This window comes from Condylura cristata, unplaced genomic scaffold, assembly GCF_000260355.1.
Source record: "Condylura cristata isolate star-nosed mole 26May11 unplaced genomic scaffold, ConCri1.0 scaffold00015, whole genome shotgun sequence".
Classification (NCBI taxonomy): domain Eukaryota; kingdom Metazoa; phylum Chordata; class Mammalia; order Eulipotyphla; family Talpidae; genus Condylura; species Condylura cristata.
Genome location: NW_004567116.1, coordinates 45,822,483 through 45,836,721, shown reverse-complemented (window position 1 = coordinate 45,836,721; position 14,239 = coordinate 45,822,483). Strand labels below are relative to the sequence as shown.

Below are 14,239 nucleotides of genomic sequence, written 5' to 3'. Positions count from 1 at the left end.
TTCCAGACCATATCTCACAGAACAGTCAGTGATCACTTTAAAACATAGATTTAAAATAAATCTTTAACACATTAAGATGTCTTATAGCTCTTATTATTAAATTTAAACTCGCTGTTGTGGTCTGTGTGGCTCGAAGCCCTCTTCTATGCCTCTCTTCCCCTAATTTACCATGCTATAGACACTACGGTCTTCCTTCGGTTTGTGCAACTTTCTGGTCACTGGACCTTGTATTTTCTGCTCCTTTCTAAAGTTCTTCCCTTGGCTGGCCCTTTCAGATTTTACATGTAGTGCCACCTCCATGGAAAAACCTTTGTGTTAATTCTTCAGGGCTCTAGTTACAAAGGACACAAATCGGAGGCTAAAAATAACAGAAACTTTTCTCACCATTCTGGAGGCCAGAAGCTCAAATCAAGGGGTTATCAGAATTGGCTCCTTTTTGGGAGTTCAGAGATAGATTTTGTTCCATATCTCTCTCCTAGCTTTTGGTGGTTGCTGGTAAGCTATGGCATTTCTTGACTTTGTAGCTTCCTAATTTTAGTGTCTTTTTTTTTTTTTTTGTTATTATTTGGTTGCCTTTCTTTGATGCCTTTTTGTCTTCATATAACATTTTTTTTTATACCTGTCTCTACAACTTAGTCTGTCTTTTCTTATAAGGACAATAAGTTATTTTGGATTAAAAGACACACACTATAACATTTTGAAATGCTTACATGTCATGTGTATGAATTATGGCAAGATTTTTTTTTTAAGTCCTTAAATTGAAATAAATGTAACATTCCTTTGCCAGTCAATCAGTGCATTTTGGCAGCATTTGTGGGTGGTTAATCTGACCTCTGACACTGGCCAGAAGTCAGATATGTGGTTGCATGAAGATCAGTGATGACTTCAGTTCTCTTGTCTCTATCTCTGGAATTTCTATCCTAGTTTTATCCAACCACTAAACTTCACTATTGCTACTGCTGGGTTGTAGATCTCTGCTGAAGCAAGCTTATCACTAGACAAATCGTGTCTGCAAATTCAGCCTCTAATCTCAAGGGTCTTTTAGAGAACTAAGCATCATTTCCTTCTTTCATGCTGTACTTTTACCTCTATCTCAAATCATTGCTACATTATGCTAGTTTACACTATGCTAGTTGACTCATAAAATAGCCTTGCCCTCTACTTCACTGATTATGAAGAAAATCCAATGTGTTCTGTGAAGGCCATTTTAGCTAGAAGCTTCTCCTTAGAGACATAATTTTACTTAGAGATATAACTTCTCTAAGTGAAGGAGAGGTTGTTTCTTTCTTTCCCAGTGAAGGAGAGGATCTTCCGCCTATCCAGGTGAATTCCCCCATCAGAGCTTCTGATTGCATTCTCTTCTGCCTTAGGATTTTATAATTTCCCTGCATCAGAAATACACCTTTCACCTTTAGTCACAGCTGTTCTCTTTTAATTATACCCCTCCCTGTTTCTTCCTTCTTCATAAAATTCAATGAAAAAATGTACTCTGCACATTGCTTCATCACATTTTATAGAATGTTTGGATTTACTGAGGTGGTATAATACCCATTTTATAGGAAGTTGTCACAAAAATTAAATAACTGCACTGACTGAAAGCCAAAATTTATGTCCTTTCCAGCCCCTAAACTATACAAAACCTTGTTTTTTAGGTTTTTGGTTATTCAATAAAATCCTGATTATCTCTTCTTTAGTCCCTCCACCTAGAACTTAGTCCTTTTTCTCTGTTAAATTTTAGTTTTCTTTCTGTTTCATCCTCAGCTTCCTTAGCAACTTGGATATAGCTAAACCTTTGATTTAGACTTTATGTTTGGGTTTTCCCTTAAGCAAATGATTTGTCATTGAGCAAGAGGTACATCCAGCTACAGCAGGGCTGCTGAGCCCCCAAAACTTCCCTCAAGTCTAATCTTCTGCCAAAGAACTAAAAGAAGGAGGTTAAGGAAGGTCCCAGAGAGTTAAGACAGGAGAGAGACACATCAAGGTAACAGCTGCCATTGTCTCTGCTAAGGATCAGCAGCTGCTTCCGTACCTGTCTTTCATCCACATATCTCTTCCAAGTATCTGTACATATCTCTCCTCCATCTCCTTTCATGTGTCTCCTCCCTGCAATGCCAGCGTGCAGGTCAGAGCTGAACAAGCAAGAGCTCCCAAATTCATTCAGTTATAAGACAAAACATGACTGCCTAACTATTACCTTTCTTCCCAGCATCCCTCCAACACACACTCCCCCTCTCAGAAGTCACATTCATAGAATGTTGGAAGTTGTAGACATCAGTGCCTGAGATTTCTTCAGCATGGAGATGGGGTATAGTTCATTCAGAGTGTCATTTACTGGCTCAGTTTGTTCCTTACTCCAAAATCTGACTCAAAATATTGCTTGCTCTTGTGCTATGTCTGGCTCTACTCCTGTGTGGGAGTAGGATTCCCCTGGTAGACATTCACCCTTCTCCAGCTACAGACTAGGACTTGTCCAACTCCTTCTGAGAGCTTGTGTTCTTCCAGTATGAACATTTCTACCCCTTCAGGGGAGATCAAGCTTGTGTAGAAATAATGTCTCAGTCTCCATTTAGGAGCTCTAACAATGTAATGGTACAAATCCAAAATTATTATAGGACACACTCATCAAAAGGAAAAAAAGGGTGTCTTATTTTCATTTAGTATCTTTGGATTAGAATTGGAAAGTATAGCTCCATTTGATTTATTAGCAGTATAAACCCACTATTTTTTTGTTGTTGTGCTGTAGTTCTCTTAAGTATACTTCTTGTATCTTTAGAAAAATTTTAGTTAGCTATTATTTAGATGTGTGAATAAAACCAAATATGTCCTGAGTTGTCTAAAATTGAAAGATACTAAGAAGAGTCAATGCTATTATTTCATCTGTGGATTAATTAAATGACTAAAGAATAGCTATATAGTAGCAATCAGTATGTCATATCAGTAAAAAGACCAATATTTCATATATTCTTTAGTATTTTTAGCAAATCTATGAGAAACTTCCTATAGTTTTTCCCTACTGAAGGTAGTCAACCCTATCTGTAATAGTGTGTGATAGTTATTAAAAGCAGTCTGTGTTTTATTAAATAGAGGATTAGGTTGAGGATAAAAACACATGAAAAAGAACTGTGTTTGACTTTTACTTATAAAAAGGGCAACTAAGCTTCAGTATAGTTAGTTATTATTAAGGAAAGCACCCTGAGAGGGTGATTTTGAAGATGATGTCATAACCTGTGGAAAGCACCAGCAAGAGCTGGTACATAGTTGATACGCTGTGTGACCTACACACACACATATATGCTCCCCCCAAATTGCCACCAAAACTGTGTCTGCAGATACAATGTTCTTACAGGTTTTTTGGCTGTGAATTTCAGTTTTGAAAGTCCACGACACATTTATAAGTATAGTCTCCTTCCTTCTTGCCTACCTATTCTCATGGATCTCTTTCTTATCTAAAAGGTGAGAAAGAGACACATTATTTTTATTTCATTTATCATATTGTAGAAAATATCTAGAAAGATTCAGGTGTATTTCCTTTTTGAGGCCATGCTAGTCGCTTTTACAGGACTAGCATTTATATTAGTTATTTCAGTAAATCAAATTGCAAAAATAATGAAAAGTTCTAGCTCTGTCTCTGACTTACAATTTTGGTTAAGTCATTTAACCTCTGAGCCCAGTTTCTTCGGTTGAACAGTGCAGATCAAATGGCTTCTGAGGCTCCTTTCATCTTTTTTGTTTGTGATTTATAAAATTTCTTTATTCAGGAGCACAGAAAAAAGGGACACGCAGCCCCAGTTTTCAACAGCAGAGGGCACAAAGCTCCTTAGTGTCCTGGGTCTTTAAGGTCCTCGAAAAGCGACAATTATGTAGCCACAATTGGATATCCTTGGTGATGTGAAGGACCCAAGAAGATTTTCTAACTAATGTTTGCCAACAAGATTCCCACTGCCTGTTTTCAGCTATTTAATATTTAGATGAAGCACTCAAAAGGCCAGATTTTGAGAATTGTAAGTCTCCTTTAATTCTGTAAAGAGCTTCATCACCTGTCTCCAGCACATTTACCCCCCTCTAAGTTCTTTATTTTTTCTTAAAAAGGGAAAGTTCTTCTATCTTTAATACAGTTATACTTTATTAAACAACGATATGATTCACATAATTTTAAGGTGGAAGAGAATTTCTAAATGATAAGATTAAAGATTAAATATCTTTTGATACTTTCATTTCTACCCTACTAACCCGTGAATTCTGAAATGGAAAGGAGACTCCTAAGGATAAGAGGGTGCCTTATTTTACAGAAGCAACTTAATAAAATACCAGATTCAATCTTAGGAAACTGTAGGTGAAACATGGTAAAATATGAGGACTTTCAGATTGATTAACCTAATTTTAAAGTAGTTAATGACAAAGGTAAAGCCATCCAACTTTAGGGAAAAACTATATGGATAGAAAAGCTACCATTTCCAACTTTCACAGATCACAATTTTGGAAATGGATTTCCTAGTAACCAGTCAGATATAGTTTCAAATCCCTCAGAGTTCTAGATGATCTGTGCCGTTGCTGCACATTCTTGAACGTATAATACTTTCGAATTAATAATTATGAAAGAAAAGTTGAATTTTGTTTTAGCGTGAATTTTGAAGCATCTTACTTTGTTTGGATAGGTCATTAAATTCTTAACTCCATGCATAGAGAGTATGCAAATGAGATGAACAGGCTAAATAACATTTATTGAACACTTACAATTTATCCAAAACTATAACTGGTACTTTAGGTGTATTTTTCCGAATCACCAGAGCAATCCTTTGAATTTTGTGTTGTTTTTAATAGGATGATACTAGGGCACAGGGACATTAAATGACTTCCTGAAACCTTACTGAGATTGAAGTTTAAAAGGTCTGTTAACTCCCAAACCTGCTATCTTGCAACCATATGAACAGTTTACTCTTTTTGGCCCCAAACAATTAGGGATGATTGCTAGGAGTAAGAATATTTGACTTTCTCTTGTTCAGAAGTTCTTACAGTCTTGTTATTCTAAATCAAAGTTTTTTCTCTGAGAATATTTTTCTCCTGATAACATGTTAGGAGAGTTATTATTTTTTTATCAAAGTAACATTGGCTTACATTGTTGTTGGTATATTGGAAGTTTATGATTCTCCCACCCTCTTTTTCGGGTGTAGTGCAAAGTATACCATCAATGCAATTTTTTTAAAAAACTTAAATTTTAGAATAATTTTAGATTTTCTAAAAATTTTCAAAAACAATGCAGAGTGTTCTAGTACAGCTTCTTCATTCAGCTTTCCTGGATGCCAGCCAGGAAACTGATATAGTACTGTTAATTAATCTGTAGACCTTATTTACATTTTGCCAATTTTCTTACAAATTGAGAAAAAAATGTTTTCTGTATCCAGATCCAATCCAGGATCTCACATTACATTTGGTTATGTCTTACCTCTTTAGTATTCTTCTTCAACCTGTGAAACTCAATGCTTTGTCTTTCATGATTTTGACTTTTTTGATAAATCCAGGCAAATTACTTCATGGAATGGCCCTCAACTAGGTTATCTGATTTTTGCTCATGATTAAATTGAGGTTATCCATTTTGGAAAGAATATCAGAAGTGATTTGATCTTCTTGCCTCACTTTTCCTGTATCATTACATGGAGAATATAATACTGTGTTTCATAACTGATGGTGTATCTTTGAGAACTTGATTAAAGTTCTCATATTTCTGAGAATTTATTTTATGTTTAATAGTATATATACACACATATAAGCACTTTAGACTGGATTCTTGAAATGTTCAAGTAAATTTTGTTAAACTATATAAATGTTTGTTGGCTGTTTTTATCAGGTACAATAAAAAAGCTAGATTCTGAGACCAGTGGGTAAAATAAAAATCTCTGTGTTGACATCACAAGGACAAAACAACTCTCCTGAATCCAATCAAAAAGGCAAGAAAGATTATATCTCCTATCAGATAGTTTGTTGCTATAATGAAGAAAATGAGTAAATGAACCTGCAGAAAGGCAAGTCAAAGTGGTATGAGAAAACCGATAAGTTAATCAAAGAAATAAAACAAAACTCAGAAAAACAAATGAGTACATAAAATTGATGAGCACAAAGTAGATACTTTAAGTAAGAAAATAACAAGAGATTCAAGATATAGAGAATTTAATCAAGGAGATAAAATATTCCAGAGAAAGCTTTGGAAGCAGAATTCACCAAATGAAGACTTCACTTAGTGACCTGAAAGATAATAATATACAAAGGAACTCTATGAAAGAAGAGAAAAATAAGATTTTTTAAAAAATGACCTACCTTAAGAACTATCTATCATATGGATCGTGGATATTACAGAAGAGCAAGAAAGAACAGAACAGAGAACTTATTCAAAGGTAATGGAGAAAACATTAATGGAAATTAACTGAATCCTGAATCACCAATCAAAAGGTTCAGAGATGCTGGTTGTTTTATAAAACACAGCCCAACTTTCTGTTGTCTCCAGGAGACCCCTTTGGCCTCCAAAGATAAATATAGTCTCAAAGCAAAAGTTTGGAAAACAACCCTACCAGCAGTTGGTTCACTAACACAGAAGGAATAGCGTACCTATGTCAAATAAAACAGACTTCCATCTAAAAAAGGTAAACAGGATGGATATTATATAGTGGCTGAGGAATCAATATATCAGGAAGGAACAGTACCAATATACATGTACCAAATGGAGTATCAAAATATATAAAGCAATGATTAACAAACCTGAAAATGGACATTAACAACACCAAAAATATTTGTAGAAGTCTACAGCACCCTTCCACATCAGTGGACAGATTAGCCAGACAAAGTCAGCCTTACCGAGAAATTATGCCAGATGGGCTTAATAGAAATTTATTGGGCATTGCTCCACCCCCAAAAAAACAAGTACACATTCTTGTCCAGTGCACACTTTCAAACATAGACCGCAAGTTGGGACACAAAACACAGTTCAGTAAATGTAAAAAGATTAAAATTATATCAAGTGTTGGATCATAATCATATGAAACTTGAAACTAACTGCAAAAAGAAAGTGGGAAAAGAACTTTCAAATAATATGGAAACTAAGCAACATGCTAGAATGAATATATGGTTAATGAGGAAATCATAGAATAAATTAAAAAAAACTTGGAGTCAAGCATAAAGACCTTCCAGAATATATGGTCTGTAACTGAAGCAGTACTTTACAGAAAGTTTGTAGCTCTACAAGTCCATATCCCTATCATGAAACAAGAAAGATCTTAATAAATAATCTAGCTTTTTACCTTCAGGAACTAGAAAAATAAGAGTAAATGGAACTAAAGGCCAATAGAAAGAAGGAAGCAGTGAAAAGAAGAGTAGAAATATATGAAATAGAAAAAAAGATGCATGAAGAATTTTTACTTGTTACTCATATTATTTCTTTTATGTAAGAATGGATTATCAAAAGATAAATGAGACCAAAAGCTGACTCTGAAAAGGTGAGCAAAATAGACAAACCTCATACTAGACTCATTATGAAAAAGGGGAAGAAAACTCTTAAGAAATGGAATCCAAAATGAATAGAAAATATTGCAACAGATGAGTGAGAAATTCAAGTGAACATCAACACAACTATGAACATCTTTATGCCAGTAAATCAGATAGTTCAGAAAAATAGGGATATCTTTTGGGAAGCATATAAGCCACCAAGAATGAACCAGGAAGAACTAGAGACCCTTAAAAGAACAAGAAAATTAAAATGTGAATCAAATGTCTCCTAAAAACAAAACCTCAGAACTGGAATGGTTTTGCTTGTGAGTTCCACCAAAATTTCAAATTACTGTCCTTTTCCCATTCTGAAAAAATTAATGAGAAAACATTTCCAAATACATTTTATGAGGTCACTGTCGCCCTAACATCCTAGTACCAAAACCAAATAAGGCTATCAGAAAAAAAGAAAACTGCAGTCCAGCATCTCAGTATCTCCAGCTGTTCTATGTTGAGAGCCTCAGCCAGTAAAGCTTGCTTTACACCCACAGGCCTGCAGTTCTTTAACAATGTACCCCCTGACCTGGGCACCAACTGTATACATCTCTTTATCCAGTGCACTGCTGGATCTTCAGGAGTCTCCAAAGTTGGTGTGTGTTCCTGACGCAGAGTGCTGAACACCTTTCACTCTTCTGGGTCAGGCATCTCAGTATGACTAGCAACGCAGTTCATTTAAATTTTTTTCCTTCTCTTTTCTGTCCGACTGTTGCTTAGTCTGTGTTGTGGTCATCTATTTTTCTTTTAGGGGTTTTTGACTTTATTCTGCTGAAATCTAGTTGTGACTATATGGTGGAGGCAAGCCCAGTGTCTTTACCATCATGCCGTACTTCTACAATCATTCATTTTAATGTTCAATTTATTAAAACTTTACCTGATTATAGTCCCTTGTAGTGATGTCTGCTAATCATAACTTGATGAGATTTTGAGTGCTTCCTTGCAGACCCTGATGTATCAGTTTGTCTTTTAGCTTCCTTGTCCCAAATTTCCATTACATTTACTAAAAAGCCCTAGTTTTATTTCACTGGGGAATGATAACGAACACAGAAATCCTGGCTCTTGAAATTTCAGTTGTTACTAGGGAGACAGTTTATAAATGTTTTCAGTATTCTGTTTAGTTAGTTTTTTTTTTTTGAATTTTGATATTGTAAGTTTGAATAATGAAGATTCAGATAGTCTGTTTTAAAAAAACAAAGGGTTCATATTGCTATTACCAATTCAGTTATAACATTGTTTTAGGTGGCTACTTGATGTCATAATTATCTTTTCTCTTATTCTGAAAATCTTGACCACTAATAACATTGCTTTATCTTACAAAGAAATTAATTTTAAAATAATATCAACAATTAATACTATTCAATAAAATCCAATAAAGTTAAAACTTTTGATGATCTTGTATATGCTGATTTTTTTTAAAAAAAGTTTTATTTATTTGTGCATACAGAACTGGGGTACAGGCCAGAGGTGCAGTGACGGTGAGAGGATTCACCAGAGACAGAGTGGGGTGCAAGAACAGGCAGGTAGATGAGAAGTACACTGCTAAAGGGAGCAGACGGCGAGTCAGGAGAGTTCTGCCACACCATGTGGTCACCTCCAGGGTGGGTGGGGTTTGAACTCATGATGAAGTGGCCTTTAGTTTCTTAGTGCTGTGCTTTAACCCACTGGGCTACCAGGGAGGGCCGCATAGGTAGATTTTAATGGAAATAAGTATTTTATATTGATCTTACTTACTTTCTATTGAAATTTGCCTTATCTGTTTTGCTTTTATTTTAGATTGATCATTTTGGATTTAACAATGATAAGACCTTTAAGCAACGGTACCTAGTAGCTGATAAACACTGGAAGAAAGATGGTGGAACAGTACTTTTCTACACTGGTAATGAAGGGGACATTATCTGGTTTTGCAATAATACGGTATGTAAAGATTTATGAAATTCCAATGTTTGCTTTGTCTTTTTGTCATCTTAAATTAGAAAAGAATGTTTTGTACTACTTATGACCAAATATTACTTCACATGTGAATTTTTTTAATTACAATTTTTGGGTTAAGTTTTTACTTCTTGATATGTATACATGTTCGGTTTTCTTCCAAAAGCCAAGTTGTAAATTGCCTTAAAGTGTGGACTCAATCATGTCTTTTCTATTACTGATATCTAGCATGGTACCTGATACTTAGCAAATATTTGTTGAACTCAGCTGAACTAAGTTGAAAGCAAAGATATGAACCCAATTACACTAATTGCATTTCACATTTCTGATTATATCCTTAGGAATGTTAAGAATTTACTCTATTAGTTGAAAATGAAATAATTCCCTGAGAAATGGGATATCTCAGTGACACAGGAAAACAAGACTTATTTTCCATCAGATTCCTGCTCTGTTATTCTGAGAAAAACCAAGACTGCCTTGTTTTTCTTTCTCTTTGTGTAACTTCCCTTTTATGCCAAGGCCACAGGGCAGCTTCTCCTGTTCAGTTATTTTTCCACCTTCTGTTCTTTATTGTTATAGGCAAGCAGCTATTTCTGCCTGCACCAGACTCTACTACTCTGCTGGGTACTGCAACATAACTGAAGGCTTGTGGGGAATCTGACCTCAGTAGAGGTAGAAAGAAAGATATACTCAGTATGAGAATAATAGCAGAGAAAAGACTATAGGCAATGCTAAAATAACAAGTCCTGACCCTTCCTATGCCTAGACACCTTCATTTACATACCAAAATGTTCTAGTTAATGTTTTCTCAACACTGTTACTAAGAGGCAAGTCTAACAATAATGGCCAAGAGTGAAGACTTTAACCAGACATTTGAAGTTTGAATTCATATTTGACACTTATGTTGTGTAGCTTTGGGCAAGTTTTTTATTGTGTCTAGTTCTCTTATCTGTTAAATGGGTATAATATGGAAGCAAATTAAAAAATGTGCAAGAAATTGATAAATTCTAAATCCTATAGACTCTTGAGAATGAATCAGAAATAGAAAACCTTAGGAGGTTGATTACAAGCAAGAACATTGAAATACTAATCAAGTTTCCCAAAAAACCAGACAGTTTTACTAACGAATTGTACCAACCTTCAAAGATGAACTAATGTCTATCCATGTCAAATTCTTTGAAAAAATTGAAGAAGAAATGCTTGCAATATTTATGTGACCAACATTACCTTGACATCAAGAACAAACAAGGATAAAAGAAAAAAATAAAAATTCAGACCACCATTCTCAAAGATATAGATACAAAAATTTCAACAAAATCTTGGCAAAGCAAGTTCAGTAATATATTAAAAGTATCACACACTGACCAAGTGGAATTTGTTTCGGGGATGCAAGGATAGTTCAACATATGCAGATCAATTAATGTTATTCACCACAAAAATAAAAAGAGAGAAAGTAAGTCATGTTATCATATTAGTAGATGCCAGGGAAACATTTGAGAAGATTTAAAATGTCTCCAAAAAAAAAAAAAAAAAATCAGGGGCCAGAAAGAAATTACTTCAACATAGCAAAGACTATCTCTGATAAACCTACAACTGACATCATATTCAGTGATGAAAAATTGAAAGCTTTTTCACTAAGATAAAAATGCCTACTCTTAACAATTACTTTTTTTTTTTTTAAAAAAGATTTATTTATTTGTACATACAGAACTGGGGTACAGGCCAGTGACTGGCTCAGGGGCGGCGAGAGGTTTCACCAGAGACAGAGTGGGGAGCAGAGCAGGCAGATCGATTAAGTACACTGCTGAGGAGAGCAGTGGGCAAGTCAGGAGAGGTCTGCCACACCATGTGGTCACCTCCAGGGCAGGCGGGAATTGAACTCATGAGTAAGTGGCTTTAGTTTCTCAGTGCTGTGCTTTAACCCTCTGCGCCACCAGGGAGGGCCTTAACCATTACTTTTTAACATAATGTTGGAAGTCCTAGCTAGATCAATTAGGCAGGAGAAAGTAATAAAAAGATTCATTTTAGAAAATATACAGAAAAAAACCGTAAAGACTCCTTTAAAAAAAATCCAAACTTTAGGAACAGTAACTCAGTACAATGAAGTGATAGAATATAAATCAGTATAAAGCATACTAAAGCCTGCTGAATTTCTTTACGCAGTGAAGAAATTAACTATCATTCAACAAAAAGATACCCTATTGAATTGAAGAAAATTTTTATACATCATATGCCTGACATTGGGCTAATATCCAAATCTACAAAGAATTCATGTAACTCAACCAAAAGAGAACAACCCAATCAAAAACATGTACAAGAGCTAAACAGACACTTCTTTAGATGTGTATATACGTATAACCAACAGGCATAAGAGAAAATGCCTATCATCACTTCTCATAGAAATCAAAACCACAATGAAATACCACATCACCTATGAGAATAGGCTATATAAAAAAAGATCAAAAACAGTAAGTGGTGGTTAGGATTCATTGCAGCACTATTAATAGCCAAACTATTGAAGTAACTGATATGCCTAATTATAGATGAGTGGATAAAGAAAATTTGTATATGTGTGTGTATGCATTCTATATGTATACACTATATGTGTATATTCTACACATTTGGAATATACTCACTATTTAAGAAAAGATGAAATCTTACCGTTTGCACTTGTGGGTAGAGCTGGAGAGGATTTTGCTAAGCAAAATAAGTCATAAGAAGCAAGACAAGTGCTTATGGTTTTACTTGTAAGTGGAATAGACAAACCAAAACAAACCCTTGAAAACTGACAGCCAGAACTGAGACTACCAAAATTGGTAGGTGGGAGAGTGGAAACAAAGTGAAAAGGGGTCTTAATGAACTATGGAAGGTTATTGCCACTTTGGTGGTAGGCATTGTCTGATAACATCGTTTGTGGAGGTATAAACCTATATACCTCTGAAACATAGTTTTGTATATTAACATAACAGCAATAGATGTAAAAATAGAAAACAAAATCATCAGGAACATTGATCACTGTTGTACAATAATGTTATTGCTATTATGTTACATGGACCTCTTTTAAAAAATAAAAATGCTCCTGAAAAACACCAACAAATAATCACTTATAATAATGTGAATTAGTTTAAATAAATTGCTTCTTCGTACAGCCTGAGTTCAATTTCATAGAATTCTGTTTATTTTGATAGGTGGTCTTTACCTTTAAGAACCTGTAGGTTAAGACTTATTTGTCAGCAGATATTGTAACATAATAGAGATACATACCTGGCAGAGTGATGGTGAGAGGAGGGATGATCATTAGAGGAGGGTATCCATGAGCTGGATATTACAGGGTCTGTGGATAGATGGTAGGGAATAAATAAAGTTTATTTAATTTAATAAAGTTGTTAAAAAAGATAAGGAGGGATAAGGAGGGCCCTCCCTGGTGGTGCAACAGTTTAGGACACAGCGCTGCAGGCTGACCGCATCCGCTTCAGTGGTGACCCGCCCCTTAGGTGATCCACATGGTGTGGCCCCCGCCCCCGGGCCCCCCCACTGCTCCCCTCAGTGGTGTACTTCGTCAATCTGCCTGTTCTGCTCCCCACTCTGTTTCTGGTGAATCCTCTTACCACCCCTGCACCTATGGCTTGTACCTCAGTTCTATATGAATAAATAAATCTTAAAAAAAAAAAGATAAGGAGGTGATTATTGCAACCATTACCAGTTACCAGTTTTAAGTCTCCATGCTCACATGCATTCGGTTCTTACAATAATTTATTATCATAACAAACAGAAATTTTTAGGTTTTCTTTTGTCTCTGTTGGGGAGTAGCAGCTCATTAGAAAGCAACATTGTGCACTAGGAATGACAGTTTCAATTGGGCCTAATCTAAATCTAATTGATTTATGTTGACTGTGGAGGATGCTTCACTGCAAAAGATTCTGAGGCACAGCTGAGGTAAGTGAAAAAGTGCAGTGAATGATTAATGACAATCCTTAGTGTGGGAGTCAGGATTTTTGACTGCATCTGATGATTGTGCTCTGGAGTCAGACAATCTTTGAATCTTCACTTTTGGGCTGTGTGACTGTCATGGATTATAGAAACTCTTACACTTCACTATCTTTGTCTGTAAACAGGGGATAGATAGCCTAAGTGCCTATTTCTTTGTTGTGACAATTAACTGAATTAATACTTAAAAAGTTTTTAGAGCAGTTCCTGACACATTGCAAGCACTCAATCAATATTAGTTATTGTTGTCTACTCATTTATTTTCAAGTAAAACTAATGTAAAGCCCAAAGGAATTCTGTAAGCTTATTCATATTGTTTTTTCTTTTATGTTGTAAAGGCTTGTATAGTAGTAGGTGGCTAACCTAGGATCCTCAGATATTTGAATATTTGGCACACAATGCAGTTAGACTATTTTAGACATAGTTGGAATGATGGGTAGATGGGCAACTTGGGTTTTAATTTTCATTGTTTCATTCTAATTCAGTGTGAAATTGATGTGTATCAATCAAACATCAATTATGTAGAACAAACAAAAATTATGCAGAACATAAGTTGTGCAGTTCCACATATCATTTGGTTTGATTTAGCATCCATTTATATGTTGAAAAAGAATTGATGACTTTTTTCACATCTTGATTTTAACCTGTGAGTGGATCCTTTTCTTTTTAGGGATTCATGTGGGATGTGGCTGAGGAATTGAAGGCTTTGTTGGTGTTTGCTGAGCATCGATACTATGGAGAATCCCTCCCCTTTGGTGCTGACTCATTTAAGGTAAATATATATATATATATA

The 14,239-nt window shown here is 35.2% G+C and overlaps 1 protein-coding gene across 2 annotated transcripts in view; it reads left to right on the top strand.

Moving 5' to 3' along the window:
• The window catches only part of PRCP (prolylcarboxypeptidase (angiotensinase C)), a 56,880-nt gene that overhangs the window by 15,009 nt on the left and 27,632 nt on the right, over positions 1-14,239 (top strand). For both annotated transcript variants that reach the window (XM_004683245.2, XM_012725696.1), the window contains exons 3-4: positions 9,304-9,444; positions 14,117-14,218. In XM_004683245.2, coding sequence (XP_004683302.1) covers positions 9,304-9,444; positions 14,117-14,218 — 243 coding nt within the window. The remainder of the gene's footprint in view (positions 1-9,303; positions 9,445-14,116; positions 14,219-14,239) is intronic.